At 37.4% G+C, this 23,542-nt stretch overlaps 1 protein-coding gene across 1 annotated transcript in view; it reads left to right on the top strand.

Moving 5' to 3' along the window:
- Positions 1 to 23,542, top strand: part of LOC114666973 (coiled-coil domain-containing protein 9) — a 155,029-nt gene that overhangs the window by 18,214 nt on the left and 113,273 nt on the right. The window contains exons 3-5 of the mRNA XM_028822030.2: positions 3,204 to 3,308; positions 10,946 to 11,071; positions 14,175 to 14,294. Coding sequence (XP_028677863.2) covers positions 3,204 to 3,308; positions 10,946 to 11,071; positions 14,175 to 14,294 — 351 coding nt within the window. The remainder of the gene's footprint in view (positions 1 to 3,203; positions 3,309 to 10,945; positions 11,072 to 14,174; positions 14,295 to 23,542) is intronic.

Raw genomic sequence — 23,542 nt, forward strand, 5'->3', positions numbered from 1 at the left:
GCAGTAATGGCATTGGGAGAAACTCAATTCAGTGCGCTGGCTGTCAGACATGGATGCATAAATGATGCAACAGTGTGAAAGGTAGTCTATAGGGGGTGAATGAGACCTTTGTAGAAAGATTGAAAGGGGCATGTAGAATGCTGCTGTAGTATGTGCGAAGTTGGATATGAGCAATAGAGTTATTTTGACAAAGATAATAAGGTTGTGCTGTTTAGATGACAGGTTGAATGCACACAGACAGAGTAGTGATAGCAAGGGTGCATGGAACAAGTTCTGTGAGCTATCCTTAACTCTGACTTCAAAAAGTAAACCTTTTTGAAATCTGTATAGTAAAGTGTAGTTTGCAATCTGGGAGTGAGACATGGCTGATGAATAGCAACATGAAGCAAAGCTGGAAAGAACAGAGATGAGAATGATCAAGTGGATGTATGGAGTTTCACAGAAAGAGAGAAGGGTGAATACTCAGTTTAAAAAAGGACTTGCTGTGGAGACGATAGAAGTTGTGCATAGGGGAAACAGACAAAGATGGTTTGGGCATGTGAAGCAGAAGACCGGAGATGACTGGGTAAAGAGGTGGAGGAGATTAGTCCCAGAGGGAGGCGAAAGAACATGTAGTTGGGGTCTTGTCAGATAATATGAAAAAAATGAATCTTGCCCCAAAGGCTGTCCAGTACCATTGTCAGTGGATGAAAAAGATTTGTAATTGTGTAATTGATGAACATGGGTAAACTCAGAAGATGGCAGTTAAACTGGTGGTAATGGTGATGCCAATGATGATTATGTGCAATGTGCTAGTGAGATCACATCTGGAGTACTGTATGCAATTCTGGTCAACAGGTTACAAAAAAAAAGACTTAGCAGTATTATGTGTGCATTCTGGGCCTAAAGGGCATATCCATGTGATAGGCAAAGGGAATTAAACTGCTTTATTCATGAATGGAGAAGATTGTTTAGGGATTTAATCCATTGATTTATGTCTACTTGTTTTCACAGTATAATTTAACAATAAATATGCCATTTTATTTTGTAATGTACACTGGTCCTAAAAATGTACTGAAAAACTCAATGTTTTAAAAGGTACAGTACCAGCATTTTGTAGATTTCAGTACCAGCAGTAAATGATAGCTTCAAAGGATGCCACATTCAGTCATTTAATAGCACAATCGCAACAACTGCCCCCACCCCTGCTCTTTGACATAATATATGTATTACATCTAGCTTGATTCACCATGGGGAACACCCATGACTCTTTGAACTATATTAAGTAGGGGGTTTTGCTCGCCCACCCTCTCCCTCCCCCCGCGGGGCACGCTACGTGCCAGCCACTTCGCATCTCTGCCTCTCGCGTTGTGAAGAGGGTGGCAGAACGCACACTAAGAATATGCAGTCGCTACTTCGAAACCCCCTCTTAAACAGTGATACAATGGGAATAAACAGATTTTTTTTACCTCGTCTATGCTCGATCAGCTGGCTTGCTGCTGCTGCTGTGTGATCTGCATGTTGCGCAGCGCTTCGAACATTTAAAAGCCTTTAAAGCAGCTGTCCTCCTTGTCTCGTGGGACTTTAAAGTTTCTCCAAGAAAATCAGGTCCCGACCCAAGATTTTTTTATATAATAGAGAGATATAGATGTGCTGGAGACTCCAAGGGGGACCATCCCTCAAAGCCTTGTGTTTTACATTAATTTGCGTAGAGCATCAAGGCAGCAAGGTGCACAATTATGGGGTGGAGCAAGAACACTGGTGTGGGTGGTGTTTAGAGGGGGGATATCTATTATTTGCTTTGGTACCGTTTTGGTACCAGTACTGAGATTTAAAGCTGGTATCGATACCAAATTCAAAAATTGAATAATTATAGTACCAATCTAACACTAGTACATTGTTCAGACAATACAAATGATAGATAGATACTTTATTAATCCCAAGGGGAAATTCACAATGTTACATTGATTTAAACCATGAAAATCAGTGTTATTTTTATTGTACTTATAATGAATGTTCTTTTGGCCTGTGTGTAACAATTTATGCTCTAATAGATTAAACTGCATTTTCCAAGTGTTTGCTGTATTTTGTAGATTGTATATACTGTATCTTTTTAAATAATTTTTGCAGCATACACAGTATCTCACCTATTGTCGACCGTCATATTACAATTACAACATTTATTTTACTAAAGAACGTTGTTACTGTAGTGTAGCAGCCCTCAAATATGAAAGGCTGCAGGGGATGCAGGTTTTTGTTACATCACAGTTTCTTAATTAGAAGCCAGTCCTTGCCAACAATGGAACTTATTATTTCAGTGTATGACTTGTTAGTGTTTTCACTTGGCTATGTCAAGTCATTCTTATGCTGTAGATTTCTCTTGTCCTAGAATTAGTAATTGTCCTTTAGCCTTTCTTATCATATAGTTTATTAAATCGGATATTTCACTATAGGCACTCATGGTTGTGAATAAGACCAAGTTTTCCTCTAATTTATTTATGGGAGCCCACTGTGGCTGCAAGTTTTATGTTGTAACCAGTTCCACAATCACTGAGTGTTTCATTCCTAAATGATCTCATTGTTTAAATAGCATTCAGAAATATGCAGTAGTGTGAGATTTATATTTAAAGGAAATTTGGAAATGTATTTTGCCATAGATTTAAATGTTTAACTAACTAAAAAAGTTGCTTTGTTAAATTATGCTTATCCTAACATTGTGGGTGAGGCTTTTCATATATCCGTTTTAATATTTTTGATAAATTACTGTTCTCAATTCTTCCCATTTGGTCTTCGTTTTTAGAATAGTACAGTAGTACTTGACATCACTAACACTTCAATCGTGATAGCCCCCCTCAGTAGGAAAATGACAGACCACTACTACACAATCATTGTATTTGTAAACCGTATATGTATTTATATTTAAATACTACATAGTGATTTAAAACTTTATAAAATGGGGTTCATATGTTTTATTGAAAGTTATTTTTGTTTTAAGTGCAGTATAAAGTATTATATTTGCAAATATGATAGGTCTCTGATCTTTAAATAGAATGTTTACTTTGTAAAAATAAATATTAATACTAGTCTTTTTTCAAGAAATTAAGATGTTCTTTTTAGTACCTACACTTCTCTTGTAATCCAGCTGTAGGTGTAGAGAACTGACATACAAGGAAAGTTCTTCTGCACATCTATGAACTCAACTTCATATTGTTTGTCTTCTCCAGGAGGTGGAAGAGGACAGGCGCAAGGCTGAACAGGAGGGCATGGCTTTCCCTCCGCGAAAGAATAAAGCTGAGGACTTAACAATAACAATAAAGAAGTCTCCTAATGTAAGTTGGGCTAAGAGATGTTTAACCAGTCATGGAGTTTTGTTTAGGATAATTTGTTGATCTCTTGTACTGTACTGTACTTTTGTTTTTGCTGTACTCAAGGGCCATGGAAAGTGTCTACAGTATGACGACCCTGGTTTGGTGTCACAGAGTGCTGCAGGTCAGCACACGAACAGTAAGATGATTGAAAGGTGTGGTTTATTCAAAGTTGATTTAAAATTGCTGTAAATCAAGATGCTATATTAGCTTCAAACTCTAAAATTAGATCTGCCTTATCATAAAGTGGAATTGAATACATATCTACCAAGAAGAAACAGTCCTCAGTCATTCATCTTCTCAACAAAGGCATAAATTATAGAAAAACAATTTTCTCAGTAATTTTCTTAATATGCATAGAAACCACATGACTCAAAAAGTGTATAAAGCTGAGTGTTAATTGGTATTGCGAACTTGCAATGCAGGTTTACAATGTTCCTGGCTTTTTAAAACTGTAAGGCAATGGTTTAATAAAAAATTTGATATCATCAGGTTATTTCAAATTTATTACCTTGCACACTGATATTCCTATACAGTAATCCCTCGCTATATTGCGCTTCGACTTTCGTGGCTTCACTCTATCGCGGATTTTATATATAAGCATATCTAAATATATAACACTGATTTTTCAGTGTTCCGCGGGTTTCTGCAGACAATGGATCTTTTTACTTCTGGTACGTGCTTCCTCAGTTGGTTTGCCAAGTTGATTTCATACAAGGGACGCTATTGGCGGATGACTGAGAAGCTACCTAATCAGAGCACACAGTTAAGTTCCTGTGTGCTGATTGGCTCAGCGACGGAGTGTTGCATTAACCAGGAAGTCTCATCTCACTCATTCAGCATTAACGTGCTCCTGCTACTGATTCAGGGGCCGTGTCCAAGCGCCAACAGAAGATGCAAATGATTGCAGAAAAGGTAAAAGTTTTGGATATGTTGAAGGAAGGGAACAGCTACACCGCTGCAGGACACCATTACGGCATCAATGAGTCCACGATTCTTTTTATTTAAAAAGGAGGAAAAGCATATAAGATCTACGGCCGCAGTGTCCTTTAACCAGGGCGCAAAACGAGTTGCAAGTGGACGTGATAAGGCAGTACTCTGGATGGAATCTGCTTTAGGGATTTGGATTGAAGAGTGCTGGAAGAAGAACAATGGCGGTGCTAAACAGTCGCCTGAAGAGGCTCCTTTAGAAGAGCTGTAACGCTTTCCTTTGTTGTGCAGTAAAATTAAACTCATCGTTATCAGACAAGTCGTTGTGTCATTGTTGGTGAGTAACCATAATTAATTATCTACGTACAGTACTTATTACATGTACATAGTTTAGTGTCACTGTACACACATTTTACTGTATACAATTTTTCTTGCATTGTACGTATTTATTGCTGGTGGCCTGTCTGTCGTAATGGCTGTAATATATGTGATATCGGAGACGCTCGATATCTTTAAAATATTATTTAGGTTTTACTGTATGTAAACTGTGTTTACATACATAATTTCAACGAATCTTACCTAATATCTAAGAGAATACAAAGGGTTTATGCTGTATAATTGTGCGGGAAATGTTTATAATAGTGTGGGAGAGTTTATAAGGGCTTAAAATATATAAAAAGAACCATATGAACATATGGTTTCTACTTTGCGGATTTTCACCTTTCGCGGGGGGGTTCTGGAACGCAACCCCCGCGATGGAGATGGGATTACTGTATTGCCAAGTCCACCAAACACCACTGTTCTTGTCCAACAGACAAATCTCAATCGGTTATGTAAAATATTCCATCTCATTTTCTGAAATCACTTTTACTGGTGAAGTGAATATAAAATATATCAACACAAATTATAATACAGAGGAATGAGGAAAAGAGTCAATCTTCCTTTCTAATACAGTTTTACAAAATTGATACTAAAATTCATTCCTTCTTTTTTATAAAGGCTTTTTGGAGAGCGAAAAGAAGGAAACATTGTCCCTTAAGGGTTTTAAAGTGTAACATAACCATTTTAGACCTGCCAAAATCTCAGGCAAGGATCAAGATGAAAATAAACAGGGGAACAGTATTACTCCCTTTTCTGATAGATCCTTGATATCTCTCCTTGCTATGTACAGGGAAGCCCCAAGGATCAGTCCTGGGTCCTCTACTGTTCTGTCTCTACACCCCCCTCACTGGGCCCCATCATCCAATCCTATGGTTTCTCATATCAGTGCTATGCTGACAATGTATATTTGTACCTGTCATTCCCTCCTGAGTGAACATGGTGTCAGCTAAAGTCTCTGCATGTCTTATTGGTATTTCAACTTCAATGAAGGACCACCATCAACAGCTCAACCTGGCAAAGATGGAGCTTCTTGTTATCCTGGTCAGCCAATCTGTTTAACTCCCCATTTTTGTACAGCTTGGCTCATTGTCTCTAACACCTGCCAAGTCAGTCCTTGGGGTGGTAACTGATGAGCACCTATCTTTCTCTGACTACATTTCAACAGCCTCTCGTTCATGCAGATTCCCTTAGTAAAACATCTGAAAAATCAGACCTTATCTGATTGAGTATGCAGCACAACTTCTGGTCCAAGCTTTGCATTTGTCATTTCTGGATTTCTGCAACTCACTACTAGCAGTAGGAAACTCATGTGTTATCAAGACAGTGCAGATGGTCCAAAATGGTCCCTTGTATGGTCCCATGTGGCTCCTCTCTTCAGTTTGCTATATTGGCTTCCTGTAGCAAGAATGCATTAAGTTCAAATTCATGAAGCTTAAATACAAATTAGTCAATGGGCCTTCACCTATGTTTATGGAGACACTGGTGAGGTGCTGTGCTCTTTCTTGACCACTCAAACCTACCATTGAACATATGTAGCCCCTAGTTGGTGGAACAAACCACCCACCTCCATCCAAAGTGCTGACTTCTTTAATGTATTTAAGAAGTGATTGAAAACCCTACTGTTCTGTGAATATCTTTCACATTGTTAATGACGTTTTTGCTCTGTGGATATTTGTCATATTGTTAACTGATCATTTTTTGTTATTCTAGCTTTATTGGTCGTCTTTTGTTTTGATCATCTTTTGTAACTTTAATTGCTACACTTGCTCAAAACACTCCTTAGACTGATGTTACTTGATCATGTTAACCACCTTTGTAAGTCACTTTGGATAAAAGCATCTGCTGAGTAAATACATGTAAATGTAAATGTACTGATAGTCCAGAATAGCAATTCAACCAAGCAGCATAATTCTTAATACAAAGTTGAGGATAAAACTACCTGTGGTCTACCAGTTTAAATTTTTCGCAAGGTGCGCTGAATCAACAGAGCATAAGAGTGTTCATGAGAACAGCTACTAGGTTGCAGATGAGATGGAAATATAGGGAGGAAAAAGTATATATATATGTGTGTGTGTGTGTGTATATATATATATATATATATATATATATATATATATATATATATATATATATATATATATATATATATATATATATATACATACAGTGGAACCTCAGTTCATACGTACAGATCGGTTTACGACCAAAACGTTCGCCAAACTTTTGAATCTGTTCACGACCACACACTCGGTATACGAACAAGCCAGTTTCCCTTTCGGTTTGTACGTGTTCAGTCTCTCCCTGTGCATTTCACTTTCACTTCAAGTACCTTGCTATTTCTAAAAGGGGCCCTCCAAGCTTTATATAGCTTAGAGCTTCACCAAGTATTAATCTAACACTGATCTCAATGGTGTGGATTTAACTGCTTGCTTAATGGCACAGTTTCTTGATTCTTTAGCATACATAACCAAATTCAGTTTCCCTTGTGTTGCTGGCTTATCACTAAAATTAAGTTAAAAGTAGCACATGCCCAGGGGGCCTCCCCAGTTCCACAGTCCATGGCTGTACTGTAAAAGTTAATTGCACATGTATATATTAAATCAAGATGTAATGTGTGTGCCAACCCAGTTCTTGGTAGACCATGAGTGTCCTCACATCTAATCTAATCAGTTTGTAGAAAAATGTACCTACTACCTGCATTTGACATATTTTATATAGATAATGCATGGCTTTTTCTCAGTGTAGTTCCGATTAGGAGAAAACACACTGTCATCACGTGTACAGTGTCCATTTAGAGTACCTTGTAACTTATAAATGTATGTATTATTATTTTAACATCATTCTGAATTTCTGAATTAACATCATGTGAATTTCCCCTTGGGATTAAAAAAAAATCTATCTATCTATCTATCTATCTATCTATCTATCTATCTATCTATCTATCTATCTATCTATCTATCTATCGATCGTCATAGCAGAAACCTTTCAATGGCACTGAATTGCATTGTAGAAGGCCCAGTCCATTTCTGGACTTGAATTTATTTCTATCTTGCTGATCATCTCAACTTTAAAGTGAGAAAGTGACCTAAAATCATTGTAATAGACAAAGCAATAGGATCACTTATTATTTGTTACTCTTTTTAAGTTGTGAAAAAGTTAGTCAAAATTATATTGAAAAGAAATTGTATAGAATAAAAAGTGTGAAAATTTTTTTACAAGGTTTCATAAGAATTTTAACGTAATTCTTTTTTTTTTGTTTCAAATAATATGGACATCAGTTACCCACTGACTTATAATAGGTGGGCTGGGGTTCTTCCAGTTGAGCAAGATAAATCTATGTGCTAGTAGTGCAGTAAAGGCAAATGCCATCAGTTTGTCCTTCTCCAGTTTAAGCCCATCCGGGAGTACACCAAACACAGCTGTTAATGGGTTAGGAGTGATTGTGACACCAAGGCTGTATGATAGGCCTTCAAAGATTTTTGTCCAGAATGATGTTAATTTGGTGCACACTCAAAACATGTGACCCAGAGAGGCTGGAGCTAGATTGCAACGTTCAAAGGTTGAATATTGCCCTGGATACATTTTAGACAATTTTAAATGAGATAAATGTGCTTGATAAAAAATTTTAAATTGAATGATTGAATGCTTTGGAGATGGAGTGAATTCTATTCATGGCTGCCTTCTGCTCCTTTTCTGAGATGTTAAGTGAACGATCCTTTCCCATCTGACCCTGGGATCTTTGAAAGGAAAATACTTTTATATGTTTTTAAGATGTTGTCTTGAGTCTTCAGGACTGATCATTATTGCCTCTGGAATAAAAATGGGTGGGAGGTGAGGAAAATTTGGTAGGTTCCTATAGTTCCTATGGTCAAGCTGGAGAAAGAGAGAATTGTTTTGTGTGCATTATCACTAAGGGAACAGCTAAGGAAGACATGCTGCCAGATTTAATAAGCCACTTTCACATAGGGTTACGTTACGCCAGAGAGAGATGCACACACAGGCAGCGCACGAGAGAGAGCCACGCACACACACAGAGGCAGCACGAGAGAGAGCCACGCACACACACACAGGCAGCGCGAGAGAGCCACGCACACACAGGAACGCACACAGGCAGCACGCGAGAGAGAGCCACGCACACACACAGAGGCAGCACCACAGAGAGACAGAGGCACACACAGGCAGCGCAAGAGAGAGCCGCGCAATCCTTTAAAACTGAAGTTAAAACACAATGAAGGAAGCAGTCTTTAAAAACCAATAAGCCCTGTGCCTCTTTTTCATTAGCGTCTCACCTGCTTCACCGCCCTGCAACAGTCGAGACGCTTTCTCAGCAGCTGACCTTCTCTGTGCCTGACTCCACTACTGTCAGTCGCCTGATTAAAAATGGTGAACTCCTGCAATGTTACTATCTTGGTTGGGTTTTACATAAAATTTGGATTTGTTCAAATGTTCCATTTTTCCCCCCTGTGCTTAAAACTCATTTAAAAAAAAAGTGTTTATACAACTGCTGCAATGTTACAGAGAGAGAGGGCTCGCATGCTTCTGAGAGACAGAGGGGGAGGGAGCTCACGTGCTGCTGAGAGAGAGCCTGCGCGTGCATCTGAGCAAAGACAATTTCCTGTTAGATTTGCCTTTGCAATGACAATTAATAAGGCACAGGGCCAAACTTTCAAAAAGATGTGAATGTATCAGCCAAAACCAGTTTTCAGTCACGGACAGTTGTATGTTGCTCTCTCCAGAGTTCCAGCTTTTCATTCACTTACTGGTATGCCTGCAGGAACACGTGCAGCGAGCGAGAGAGAGTGAGCGACACACACACGCATACAGGTGCGCGAGAGAGAGAGCGCTGGACGCATAAGAATAATAATACTTCATTACATTGATATACCGGTGTTTTCAGTATTCAAAGCGCTATCCACACAGGGAGAAACCGGGAAGCGAACCCAAAATCTTCCACAGACTCCTTATGCACCGGCCTCAATTTTGTTTTCACTTCTGTTTACAGCGATCGGATCGTAGCGTGCATTGTTGCAATGTTACTTTTCTTGGTGGCTTATTACATTACGGATGTTTCACATGTTAATTTTTTTCCCTGCGCTTAAAAGACATTAAAAAAGTGTTTCTCAACTGTGACTCCGGAACAACTCAGTACGCAAGCTATATTAAGCGTCAACAACGAAGACTCGCTACACCTTAATGAACAAGTGCTGAAACTTATCCCTACCGACGAAGTAACTTTCACCAGCGTGGCCTCCATCGTCACAGACGATCCCGCTTTCAGTCACGGACAATTGTATGTTGCTCTCTCCAGAGGTCCATCTTTTCATTCACTCATAGTGGTATCCACAAACCCACCCCATTTGGACAACTGTGTCGTTCAGCAAGTGTTCACCCATCAATACATAATTATGCGGCGTATGTTACGCCACGGGTTGGCTAGTATACAATGATTTTGTACTTCTTACCGATTAATGAGTGGTGTCCAGAAAGATTTAAAGGTCCTGCTCTCATTTTCAATATTGGGTAGGGATTTCATCTAGTTTTTTTCAGTGTGAAAGGTGTTATCACTCCGTTAATCAACAGGTATTTTTTTGGTTGAACAAAATTGTATTTTAAACTAAGGATCGGTTTAGCTTCTTAATAGCCAAGGTATTTTATTGTAAAAAATACAGTTGCACTGTGTGCTAATGAATGTGGCATTTAACTATAATTCTGTCAGTTGTAAAAATATTTAAAAACTGCATTATTAAAATGAGTATCATACTAGTCATGGACAGTACAGTATAATAGAAGGTGGTGTCACAATCTCAAATTCTGAGCTTCTGTGCCTCCTGTGTTGAACTTTATCTTTATTCTTGGCAGCCTCCAGCTTCCTCCAATATTCTTGAAGACATGCTGCCAGATGAATGGCAATGTCGTATTTCTTCAGTGTGAGCAAAATCTGGCTAATGTGCTGCAGTTTTCATTTCTGCTGTTGAATCATGACTTCACATATGCAGAATAGAGTATACAGGTGTATGGATCCTGAAATCATTCAGACGATTAAAGCTTTCATTTCATGTCAGCTGCAGAAGGTAAAAAAATATGCTGTTTATAATGGGGTATGCCTTCTCAAATCTCTCTAAAACTTGTACTGAATGATAACATAGTGCCAACGTTTTTGTTTTTCTTCTGTGTTTACCATTCTCATCATGTAGGCACATTATTCCTACCAGTGTCAGATCCACATGGGTCTTGCAAAGTATATTTGAATTTTAACTCACTTTTGTTTTGTACTGGATTTCACAAAACAGGAGATGCGCATTGTTACTGCAAAGCCAGCAACTGAATTTCCTTCGCACGACATGAAGGATGAAAAAGAGCTCACTGGAAGGAGGAAAAAGCAGCAAGTTCTTGTGCAAATGACTTATAAAACAAGGGTAAGAGGTCTGGCATTTCACCTGTTTTTTTGAACTTATAGCATCTCTTTGGGCTTATCTTCTACTGTTTTAAAAGATATCTTTTGTAGGTAGGTAGGCAAGTACAATGGCGAAAAGTATGTGGAAAAATTTTTCAGTTTAGGGGTTTCAGTTGCACCCATTGTTAACAGTTGCATAAAATCAAGCAGATTGCTGTGCATTTTCCATTAACAAACATTGGCAGTAGAATCGGCCATACTCGACTGCTCAGTGACTTTAAACATGGCACTGCCATAAAATGCCACATTTGCCACAAGTCAGTCTGTGAAATTTCTGCTCTGCTAGATCTGTCCCAATCTACTGTAAATGCTATTACTGTTAAGTACGACCACCAACAGCTCAGTCATGAAGTAGTTTACCATGCAAACCTACAGAGCAAGACTGTAGAGTGCTGAAGAGCAGAACATGTAAAAGTCCCCTATCCTCTGTGGCATCACTCACAACAGAGTTCCAAACTGCCTCTTGAAGCAATATTAGCACTAGAACGGTGTGCCAGAAGCTTTATGAAATGGGTTTCCATTGCTGAGCAGCTGCACACAAGCCTAAGATGACTATGTGCAATGCCAAGCGTCCGCTTCAGTGGTTTTAAATCATACCACAATTGCACCCTGGAGCAGTGGAAACATGTTCTCTGGAGTGAAGAATCAAACTTCACTATCTAGCAGTCTGATGGACAAATCTGGGTTTGCAGGATGTCATGAGAATGCTACTTTGCAGACTCTATAGTGTCTATTATAAAGTTTGGTGGAAGAGGGATAAAGATCTAGGGCTGTTTTTAAGGGTTTGGACTAGACCCCTGGTTCCAAGTGAAGAGAATCTTCCTAGGACAGTGGAGGCTGTCATAGTTGCAAAGGTGGGGCCAGTTCCATATGAATACCCATGGTTTTAGAATGGATAGATACACACACACACACCTACACACACATTATGGTCTAAATACACACCATGACTAAAAAGGAAGAAATTTGAAAAGAAAGAAAACTCCTGGTTGACAGTCATAGTCACGGTGAAGCATTATACAGGCATATTAACATTGGTATAAAGGAACCCTAGTGGTGTTTCCTGACACACCTCTGCTGAATGATTCTTTGACTGAAAGTCCTCTGTGTCAGTGTATGAAAGAGAAGATGTGCAGCATTGTTCATAATGATGGTCATTTTTGTTTTAATTCTCTCCTTTGTTTCTTCATCCAGGGGGTCCAAAGTGTGTCCCATAACTGTTCCCTAACTTAGAATGAAATGTCCAATAAGCTCATATACTGTAGGTGTGATGGTCAGGTGTCCACAAATGTTTGGCCATATATTGTATTTCTGGAACCTCCATATCAATCAGATACTAAATATGTTGATTGCAATCTCTAGAGACTGCATTTGAGCCAATATAAAACATTGCCTGTGAGATAAAAATAAGTTAAATAAATATCTGCTCCTTTATGACTGTTATACTGAGTCAGTAAGTACTGTATGTATGTCTAGTAACTCTGAATTAATCAGATACTACATACGTTTTGCATACTACGTGGTGTGCATTATTCCTGTTGCATCTTGTATCATGCCACAATGTATGTATTTACGTAGAGCAAAATCTGTATGAGTGAAACTATTACACATGTGCATGCATTGATATAAACTGCAGTGTGCAAAAAATAATTTGCATTAGGTCAACTTGGCTGATGAAGGCAGTGAGTGCAGCTCACAACACTCAGTCATAAGTCAGTAGTAAACACTCCACAACAATAAATTCTGAAATAAGTAAATGTTTTTTCCAAAATAACACCCCTGTACTATGGGTCAACATCCACTTCGATGAGTAAGTCTTTGCATTCAGCTGATACCTCTGCAATATATGACTCCAAAATAATCTTTATTTGTGCAAGGGGATTGACTAGTGGTGTTTTAGCTGCCTCACAGCACCACATCGTCAGACTAGATTGATTGGAAACTCCAGTTTGAATCTATATATTTTGTGTGTAAGTTTTCCCTGTGATGGAGTGGCACCCTGTCCAGATTTGATTCCTGTTTTTTGGACAGTGCTACTTGGCTGAGGCTCACATGACACTGAATTGGGATAAGCATGATTAGAAAATGGATATTCAAACTTAGGATATGTTGGTCAGCAGTGTTGCCTTAGAGTTACAAAGGATCCGATTTAATGCCTTGAATGGTTTTCCTTCTTTGTGAGTTTATATGGCCACATGTTACCTTATTTTCTTTTATGAGAACACTTTACCTTGTATTTTGTATGCTAATGTAGCAATCTTTTACACAAAAATAATTGTTCTTTCATTTGTAAAACTTTGGAAAAATGTTCCTGTTTTTGGTATTTGCATGCTATATTAATGTCATCCACATAACTGTAATGCCATTCCCTCAGAGATGCTCATTATCATGCCACCCACCTGCAGTTAGTGTCTACTCATGAATGCCAACTGCAGTAATCTGACAGCTATCTAAAGCCAATTTGTTCATGTGCATATGTTTGCACAACAAGTTCCTGGTTATGAAACTTTCTTCAATTTTTAATTTCTTTTTTAGGTTTTTTTTACTTCTTGTGCTTTGAATAATAGTGTTTGTAGACTTAGATAGAGTTTGTGCGACAAATATGCTGACAAATATTATAGCTGTACTAGGCAAGCCCCCCAGTGCCTTTGAACATTTAAAAGCCTGTACAGCAGCTGTCCCACTCTTTGTCTTTTATTTCCAGCCCCGGGTGTGCCAAAATCTCTTGGCACAAACTCTAGTCTTGTCTTGTGAGTTCTTGGTATTTCTTAGTTTATAATTTAAAAATGGAATAAGAATCTGAAAATCTAACAACATAATCATTAAAGTCTGATAAATTCTGAAAAGAATGATACCAAACATATATATGTAGGTTTTAAAATAAGCCCGATTTAAAGCGTGACAAAAAACGTGACATAAAATCATTGCACTTTTAGGCTTAGGATTTTATATATAGAGAGTAGATTTGCTCAATTTGAGTTACACATTTTGTATATTATGAGGACTTACTTTTGTTATATGTATTGTCTATTTAATTTCACATTTTTTATTTTCTTAAATTCCAGAATAAAAAAATGCCAGGGACAGGCATTTTGAAAAATGTTAATGGTGAAGAAGAGCACAGTGCACCTGAGATAAAAGGAAAGCCTGTCCTTGTCACAAAGACATTGAATTATAAGTCGAAGGTACAGTATGAGATTTTGCATTTCAGTGTTAGTCCCTTTATTTACTTATATTACCACAGGTACCATATGAAAGTTAAACTGTAAAGCTGTTAAACATCCAAAACCAAGGCATGTTTGAGTACTAGGAAGCTTTAAGAAATACACAAAAAACAACATAGCTAATGCCTTGATAATGAACATTCCTGGTGCTATTATAGATAAGAGAAGTTATATTCATTTTATTACATGTATTCTCTAACTATTCATACTTTTACAAATCCTTCTTAAAATCTGTAATCTTGTAAATTTATTTTTTTAATGATTTATTAATGTTGTATTTTCTCCATGCTTTAGTAACATTGTCTCAGCATCATTTTGTGAATCGTGTTTTGACAGCAACTTTTTTTGTTTTCATAGTTGAATCCATTTTGCTTACAGTTGCAATGTTCTTTGCTACCACGTGTAGTGTGAGTGATTGTTGTATGTGGTATCACAATAAATTTTCTATTAAAGATGGAAGCACACAGCTCCCAGTATCCCAGACTTTTGGGTAGAGTGCAGATTGTTCTGACTTTCAATGTAGTGGTTGCAAATATTAGGCAGCTGGTTTTCCATTTACAGTAAGCACTTTGCTTGTGGCTTTTTCCAACAATTTTTGTTCAGCAGTTTTGGTTTTGGATAGATATCTGTCGATAGACAGATAGATGGATAGATATCTGTCTTTTGTAAGTGTGCATTATTTCTTTTTGTATAATACATATTATGCATTATTATTCCCATCTAATTTTAATTTGTTTATCTTTGCATTTATCTACTTCTTTGACACCTTGTAAAGCACTTTAAGCTACATCCTCCATCCATCCATTATCCAACCCGCTATATCCTAACTACAGGGTCACGGGGGTCTGCTGGAGCCAATCCCAGCCAACATAGGGTGCAAGGCAGGAAACAAACCCTGGGCAGGGCGCCAGCCCACCGCAGGGCACACACACACTAGGGACAATTTCGGATCGCCAATGCACCTAACCTGCATGTCTTTGGACTGTGGGAGGAAACCGCAACCCCCCGTGGAATCCCACGCAGACACAGGAAGAACATGCAAACTCCACGCAGGGAGGACCCGGGAAGCGAATAAGCTACATCCATTTTTTGAAAATGTGCTGTAGAAATAAATGTTGTTGTTACTGTCTTCACAAGCTCACTCTGTTCATATTCTGTTCATCTGTTTATAAAGCATATCCTTTTGGGCAAAGTGTTTTTCCATCTTAGCCACATTAGGTGATAAAACCTATGTGCTGAATGTGAAGTTCAGTAGTCAAGTGAGTGAATGCTTTTTATATTTTATCCTGATTCATTTTGTGTGTATACATAGAAGGTGCTTTGTGATATCGTGAGACAAACTAAAAGTCAAGCACTGATAATTTCACTTTGTTTTATCACCAACAGCAGTTCCTTGAATCATAGTCAACATTTACAAGGAGAAGCATTTACAGTCCTCAATTTTGGGATTCAAATCAACAAAGCCCATAGTGAACACGGTATTATATCATACTGATACTGACATTCTTACATCCTCATGAAAAGCAAGCAAAAGAAAGAAAGCAAGATTGCACAGCATGCCCTGCATTAGCTCCCTAATGTAAAGTGTGAAAAAAATAATTTGCCATTCAAAGATAGTCTGCCCAAAAATTTGCACTCCTTTTTGTTCTTAATAGTAAATTTCAGAAATTAACAAATTCCCAAAGTGCTTTACTAATATAGTTCTGTAAAGATCAGTTGTTTAAAAGTACCACTTCTCATCTAGTCAACAAGAATCCGGCACAACAAAGTCAAGATAGAACTGTTTCTCTCTCTTTTTTTTTTTTTTTTAATTTTCTTTAATATCACTGTTAGCTTTTGCTTTATAAGTGAAACCTACACTGATAAGGTAGTACCTCAGTAAAACTATAGTGGATATCACACTCACTTACAGATTTCCACCTTGGTAATTCTATAAATAATGCTTGTACTAGACCTATTTTCTGTACAGTGCATTTTTTCAGTGTTCACTTTACTTGTGTGGAATAGATTGGCTTTTTATTGTGCAATGTTTACTTTTCATGCAAAACTGAGTAACAAGCATAGTAAGCCAAAGATGAATTTCAAGCACTATTGGTAGTGCTTAGTCAAATTTGTCAAATATCTTTGTTGACCAAGGGACACTGGCTGAAAGTTCAGGGTGGCTTCAAACTGGTATCACCATTACATTATGGGAACACAGTATCCTGATCCCTCTGTGTGTGATTTTAGACAAATATGAAACAAACAGCTTTTGGGAGTATTGCCAGTTTTTAAGTCTCTATAATGTCCTTAGTCTTTGCTTTTTTCATGGGAAAAGTAGTCCCATGTGACCTAGCTATAAACAGTAGTGCTAGAAGGAAAAAGTTTCTAGCATTTGACTTAGATGTCATCTTATGTAGATGATGAAAAGCATGCATACATTTTAAATGTTTGATTTAATTCTCTTATAACATAAGAATAAAGTACAATTTTAGCATGGTGAATACAAGTGAAGTTTAAAAGTGGCTTTACTGCTTCATGTAAATGAAACTTCCACTGGATGGGAAATTATAAGTGTCACTACATGTTAATAGGCTTTCTAATATATTAAACACTTTTACATTATGTCTTAGATAAACTAAGCCAAGATTGGTATTCTCCATTAGGATCCACCATGGGTAATTTGTTGGCCTGGTATCAAACTCTAACCCATATTCCCTCTGCCCTCTCTCTAGCATGGTCTTTTGACAACAGATTATATTTTAAATTGTAATGCATTCATTAGGTAGTGATACTCTTTAGTTAAACAATGTTTGATTCTCAATAAAAATCAAAGTATCATGTTAATTAAAAAGAAATCTGAGTTTTTCTTATGGCTTGCATCCTTTTAATTTTTTTAAAGGACTCTTTTCTTGTCTGTTTTACTTTTACTCATGCAGCTGGTGTGGTTAAAGAACGTCTGTCTTTTGAAGGACACTTATTATAACTGCAGTCCTGTTGAAGTGCTTCTATCACAGTCTTACTGACTGATACATGAAAAATGCTTTTAGCATGGCAAAGCTGTTCTATAAATAAAATGTATTATTATTACTTTATTGTTATTATAATTAAAACGACCATTAGACCATGAGGATTTTTTCTAGAATGATGGAGATCAATTTTTGAAATCACAAGACAGGGTTTTAGGTGATTAAAACAGGGAGAGTTTTGTTTTTAAATACATTAAGTATGCCAGATATGAATGCCAATAAGATAACTACTAAACACTAAATGCTTAAACAAACCTAGGTCAAAAATGAAGATGTGTTAGTCTTTCTTTGCTAATTTGTTACATAGTCTGAAGACAACCTTCTGTTAGCAAACTTCACACAAAGAAAAGTATATATTATTGCACTTATATCCAAAATAGCTTCTCTCACATTTGGACAAGTGTGTGAACACACACACACACACACACACATACTATTGGGCATGTGCGGTATCAGTTATCAGTTATGTCACTAGCATGTTGATATGTGAAGTAAAAAACATAAATCAAGAAAAACTCTAAAAAGAAAACACACTTTAACCATGTAAAAAATTTTGAGAGCATAACAAACCAAACTAAATCACCCTATGATAGTGATAGTTTATGTAATGCTAATTGATGCAGTTCTCAGACTCATACCACTAGTTTTTGTAATATGGTGGTTTAGTACATTCAGTTTTTCAATTTATAAAATGTGCAAAGACTCTCCATGCCCCAGTTATATATAAGACAGATATTATGTATTTTTGTCTCTGGCAGCAGATACTGTATAGAAATTTAGCTTCCATGTAACAAACAAGGAAGAACAACTGTATGTAGTCTTTCTGCAATAATAAAAAATGTAGTTTAGGTTTCACCTGTTGAACTGTTTTTGACCAGTCATGAACAAAGTAGCTTGGGTTTCTACTGCTTATGTTCACACAGTGCCACTTTTGTGAACAGACTCATAGCTCAAAATTTGTATTTCTCAACTTTTCCCAACAATTATTTTGTTGAACAAGAATGAACAAAAAGTAAGCTCTGTATTAAGTATAAATAAGCCTTCAAGACCCACTTTATCTCTCATCTGGTGAAGCAAGATTAGAAAACAGTGGTCTTCCCCAGAAGAGTTGGGTTATCATCTCCATCTGACAGAATAAATGCCTCCAAGTCGCATCAGAGCCCAGCAGAAGAGCCTACATTTAATGGAAAGAGGCTAATGTCTCTCATTAACTGGTGATTTGTTCACTTTGTTAATCCAGCCAAAAAATTGAAAAGTTATGTGTATATGAATAAAACTGAGTTAGACCTGAAGCTGAAAAAAACCCATGTGGTCCAGAGTAACTCAAAAATTGCTGAAACATTTTGAAGCTTACACTATCAGATTGTCAAATAGTAATATACATTTTACTATATTTGAATTAGATATGGACATAACAGCCTAATTAGGTGTAGAGATATTACAGTTACAATATAGAATAAGTCTTTATGTATTTTCAGTTACTGAAGAAAATATTGAATTGATTAATTTTTGCTTTTGCCTCCAGAAATCTTTTAATTTCTAAACATTAAAAATGTAGTGTAACTGTTGTCAAATGTAATTTTTTCTCTGAAAGTCTGGGTGAGATAGCTTATCATAACAGGTTAGCATTTTAAAAGTGAGGCTGAGTTATTAGGTTTTCTAGGTTTGGGTTGTATGTTGTCTTTCCATAAGAACAAATTCTGATTGAAACACTTTTGTACATTCTTGGATGGGTGCTGTGACCACCGATATATAGTATCAACTTTTTGCAAAACCATTTTCAGCCATATGGAAGTCCTCATTTTATTTCCACTTTAAATGTTTACTTAAAAGCATTTGCCCTGATGGGTTGTAATTGGTCATAATAATAATAATTCTGTGTACACTTAACTTATAATTGAGACTCTTTAAACCATCAAGAACATAATTCACTTTCAATTTTACAGTATGCAAAATATAACAATGTACTAATAGTATTGTAGAGTATATACTCAGATGGGGCCAATGGATGACCTTCTAGCAAATAACTGATGTCTTACATATTATCTTTAATAGCACACAATACAACATATTGTTCTTCTACAAAACCTGAACTCCATAAAGGTTTGGACACTGTGTAAAATGTAAATAAAAACAGAATGAAATGATTTGCAAATCTCATAAACCTATATTTTATTCACAATAGAACATAGAAAACATATCAGAAATGTTTAAACTGAGAAAATGTGCTATTTTAAGAAAATAATAAAATCATTTTGAATTTGTTGGCAGCAGCACATTTCAAAAAAAGTTGGGACAGGGCCATATTTACCACTGAGTAGCATCCTCTCTTCTTTTAATGACAGTCCGTAAACGTGTGAGAACTGAGGAGACCTGTTGCTGGACAGGCCTGGGTCTTCCTTGTTGTATTTTTCGTTTCATGTTTTCAATTGGTGAAAGGTCTGGACTGCAGGCAAGCCAGTTCAACACCTGGACTCTTCTATAAAGCCATGTTGTTGTAACAGATGCAGTATACAGTTTAGCATTGTCTTACTGAAATATGCAAGGCCTTCCCTGAAAAAGACATTGTCTGGATGGGAGTACATGTTGCTCTAAAACCTGTATATACCTTTCAGCATTGATGATGTCTTTCCAGATGTGCAAGCTGCCCATTCCATAGGCACTAATTCACTCCCATACCTTCAGGGATGCAAGCTTTTGAAATGAGCACAAGCCGGATGATCCTTCTCCTCTTTAGTCCGGAGGATGCAGTGTTCATGTTTTCTAAAAAGAATATCAGATTTCAATTTGTCTGACCACAAAACAGTTTTCCACTTTTTAAATGAGCTTTGACCCAGACTCGAGAGACTGAGTGAGGAGTCCTGAGTGTCTGGGCTTGTGAGTGTCCTGATAAAAACCAAAGATCTAGGCCTTTAATGACCTCTTGGGCACGGCCATCAGCAGTGTGTCTGTCTGTGGAGTGAGTGCCAACCTCGTCGAGAGGTTTTCCTTTCCTTGGCAGTGACATTCATGGCTCTGGTGATTCTTCCTATGAAGTCAGTAGACGGATTGGGAGAGCATAGGGGGGGTCATGAGGTCGCTGGAAAGGGGTTTGTGGCGCTCCCAATATCTATGCAAAAGGACGAAGGTCCAAGTTTTTAGAGTCCTGGTGCTTCCTGTCTTGCTATATGGTTGTGAGACATGGATGCTATCCAGTGACCTGAGATGAAGACTGGACTCCTTTAGTACTGTGTCTCTTGTACTGTATCCTTGGGTACCATTGGTTTGACTTTGTGTCAAATTAGTGGTTGCTTATGGAATCCCGAATGAGGCACATTACTTGCATTGTGAGGGAGCGTCAGTTACGGCACTACAGCCATGTGGTGCGTTTCCCCGAGGGTGATCCGGCTTGTAAGATCCTCATTGTTGGGGAACCTGAGTGGCTGGACCAGGCCAAATGTGTCTGCCTGGAGTGTTGCCAACCGGGATCCTGAGCTGTTTCATCGTGTAGTGGGTACAGCAATGCACTGTACCAGTGCATGTGCCCCAACTTGACTTTGACCCAGAGAAGACAGTGGCATTTCTGGATCATGTTCATATATGGCTTTAATCTGCATTTGTGGAATGCACAGCAAATTGTGTTCACAGACAATGATGCCCATGCAATGATTTCCATGATAGAATCAGGCTTGTTTTAAATGCGGCGCAGCCTGAGGGCCTAAAGTTCACAGGCATCCAATATTGATATTTCTCCAGGTCCTCAAATCTTTTGATGATATTATGAACTGTAGATGGTGAGATATTCAAAGTCTTTGCAATTTTAAATTGAGGAACATTATTCTGAAATTGTTTCACAATTTGTAGACAGTTTTTTGCAGATTGGTGAACCTCCACCCAATCTTTACCTCTGAGAGACTCTGCCTGTCTAAGATGGTCTTCTTACACCCAATCATGTTGCCAATTAACCTAATTAGTTGCAAAATTTTCCTCCATTTGTTTCTTTTTGGCATCACTTACTTTTATAGCCTTTTGTTGCCCCCATCCCAACTTTTTCGAGACGTGTTGCTGCCATTAAATTAAAAATGAGCTGATATTTTTCATGAAATAGTAAAATGTCTAACTTTCAACATTTGATGTGCTTTCTATGTACTATTGTGAATAAAATACGAGTTTATAAGATTTGCAAATCATTGCATTGTTTTTATTTACATTTTACACAGCACCCCAACTTTTTTGGAATTGGGGTTTTATAATATATGTAATGTAATCACAAAATGTTCTCCTAGATTTACATGTCAGCGACGCCACTGGTTAGCACTGCTCGCTCACAGCTCTAGGGATTTGAATTCAAATTCCATTTACAGTGTCTGTGGGGACCATTTTTTTTTTGTACGTGTGTATTTTTTTCAGGTTTTCCTATTGAATTATACATCCCACAGATAATACATTTTAAGTTAAATTGTTGCTATAAATTGGTGTGGTACAAGTGAATGTATGTGAATGTGCACTGGGCTGGCATCCCATCCAGAATTAGTTGCAGCTTTGCACTTGGCAATTCTGAGAAGAGTGAGAAAATACATGGATGGGTGGACTTAAGTTTCTTAAGTTTATTTATTAAGAGCTTTGTGTCAGTGTTTCTAACACTAATAAATAGGCTTAAATGAAAATAATGATGTGGTCCTTTGAGAAGCGGGTAATTAGTTTCCATTCACACCTGAGCCTTGCAAATTAATTGCTTTTAAAATGAGGGCAAACAGTTAATAGAAAGGATGTGCAGTGAAACATCACTATTATAATGTTCATCTTGACTACATTTCATGTTCCACTCTAACTTGGAATTTTCAGAATGTAGGGTTATTAAAACAAGAAGTCTGATTCATTATGGAATTTAGTTGATTTAAAGATTATAAATGCAAATGTTTACTGGGTTCTATTTGACAATGATTAATTAGACAAACACATCAGCAGTCATTCCATGCATTTTTTTTCTTCTGAGAAATTTTAAGCATGATCTTGATTAAAATACTGGCTTTATTTACAATATTTTACCTTCTTGCTCTGGTTACCCCAGTGTGCATTACTTGTTTATCATCCATTCTGAAAGGTTATACTTTATAATATGTCAGCCATCTAAAACTATTCGAACTATCACTTTATACCATCTTTAAATGCGTATTATTGTTATGTTGTGCTCCTTTTGCTACTTATTATTTTCCAGAGATTCCTCCAAAGTAAAACAGTTAACTTACATTTTGAAGTGACTGTTCCATCTGTGAATATTTTGTTATAGAGGCTGCTTGGTCAGTTGCCAGAGTCCTGAACAAGCTGCACCGCATGATGCATAATAAAGGCGGCAGCAAACAGACAATGGGAGTGTGTGTTGAGTTATTAGGGAGGCATGAATGGTGTAGCCAATAAAACTCACTGGTTAAGCAAATTGATAATTGTGGATTTCACTGCTTTAGTTGGGTTGCTGTGCTCTTTTTATTCAGGCATAGTACGTATATTTGAAATGGTTAAACACACATGGCCTTCATTTTATTGGTATAAATCATTATGTCATTAGAAGGCAGTGACAGTTTGTAGCTCACTGACCAACTGCTGGCTTAAGGGACAGCTCATGACAGACTCTGAAACCCACTTGCAAATGCATAATGCAATTTTAAATTGGAAAATGCCACCCTCCATTTTAGCACTGAAGCAGAAAATGATACGAATTTCTGTTTTACCTATTAAATAAAAGCATTCAATAATATTTGCATTAGCACTGAGGCAACCATGCAAATAAGATCTTTATAATTAAGAGTATTGTTAGATATGTGGTGTTTTAGTGGATCATTTTTAAGAGGTTGAATGCTATAAAGTAGCTTGGGATGGCTCAAGAATTGTAAAAGAGTAAGCCAATGTTATTCTTCAGGTAGACTCCTAGCTGTAGTTATTAAATAGCTACAAGGTGCTTTTTATGAATTTTTTATATTTGTTTGCAAATAGCATGTCATATTTAAATGGAGGCTTTATTTTTATTGTACTTTTAAAGTGTGTTACAGGTATATTACAAAAAACAATGTAGAACAGTCAGTCAGTTGTTTTTCAACCTGCTATATCCTAACATAGGGTCACGGGGGTCTGCTGGAGCCAATCCCAGCCAGCACAGGAAACCAGAGCACCCAGGGGAAACCCACACAGACACGGGGAGAACATGCAAACTCCACGCAGGGAGGA

This window comes from Erpetoichthys calabaricus, chromosome 16 (assembly GCF_900747795.2).
Source record: "Erpetoichthys calabaricus chromosome 16, fErpCal1.3, whole genome shotgun sequence".
In the NCBI taxonomy this organism is placed as follows: Eukaryota; Metazoa; Chordata; class Cladistia; order Polypteriformes; family Polypteridae; genus Erpetoichthys; species Erpetoichthys calabaricus.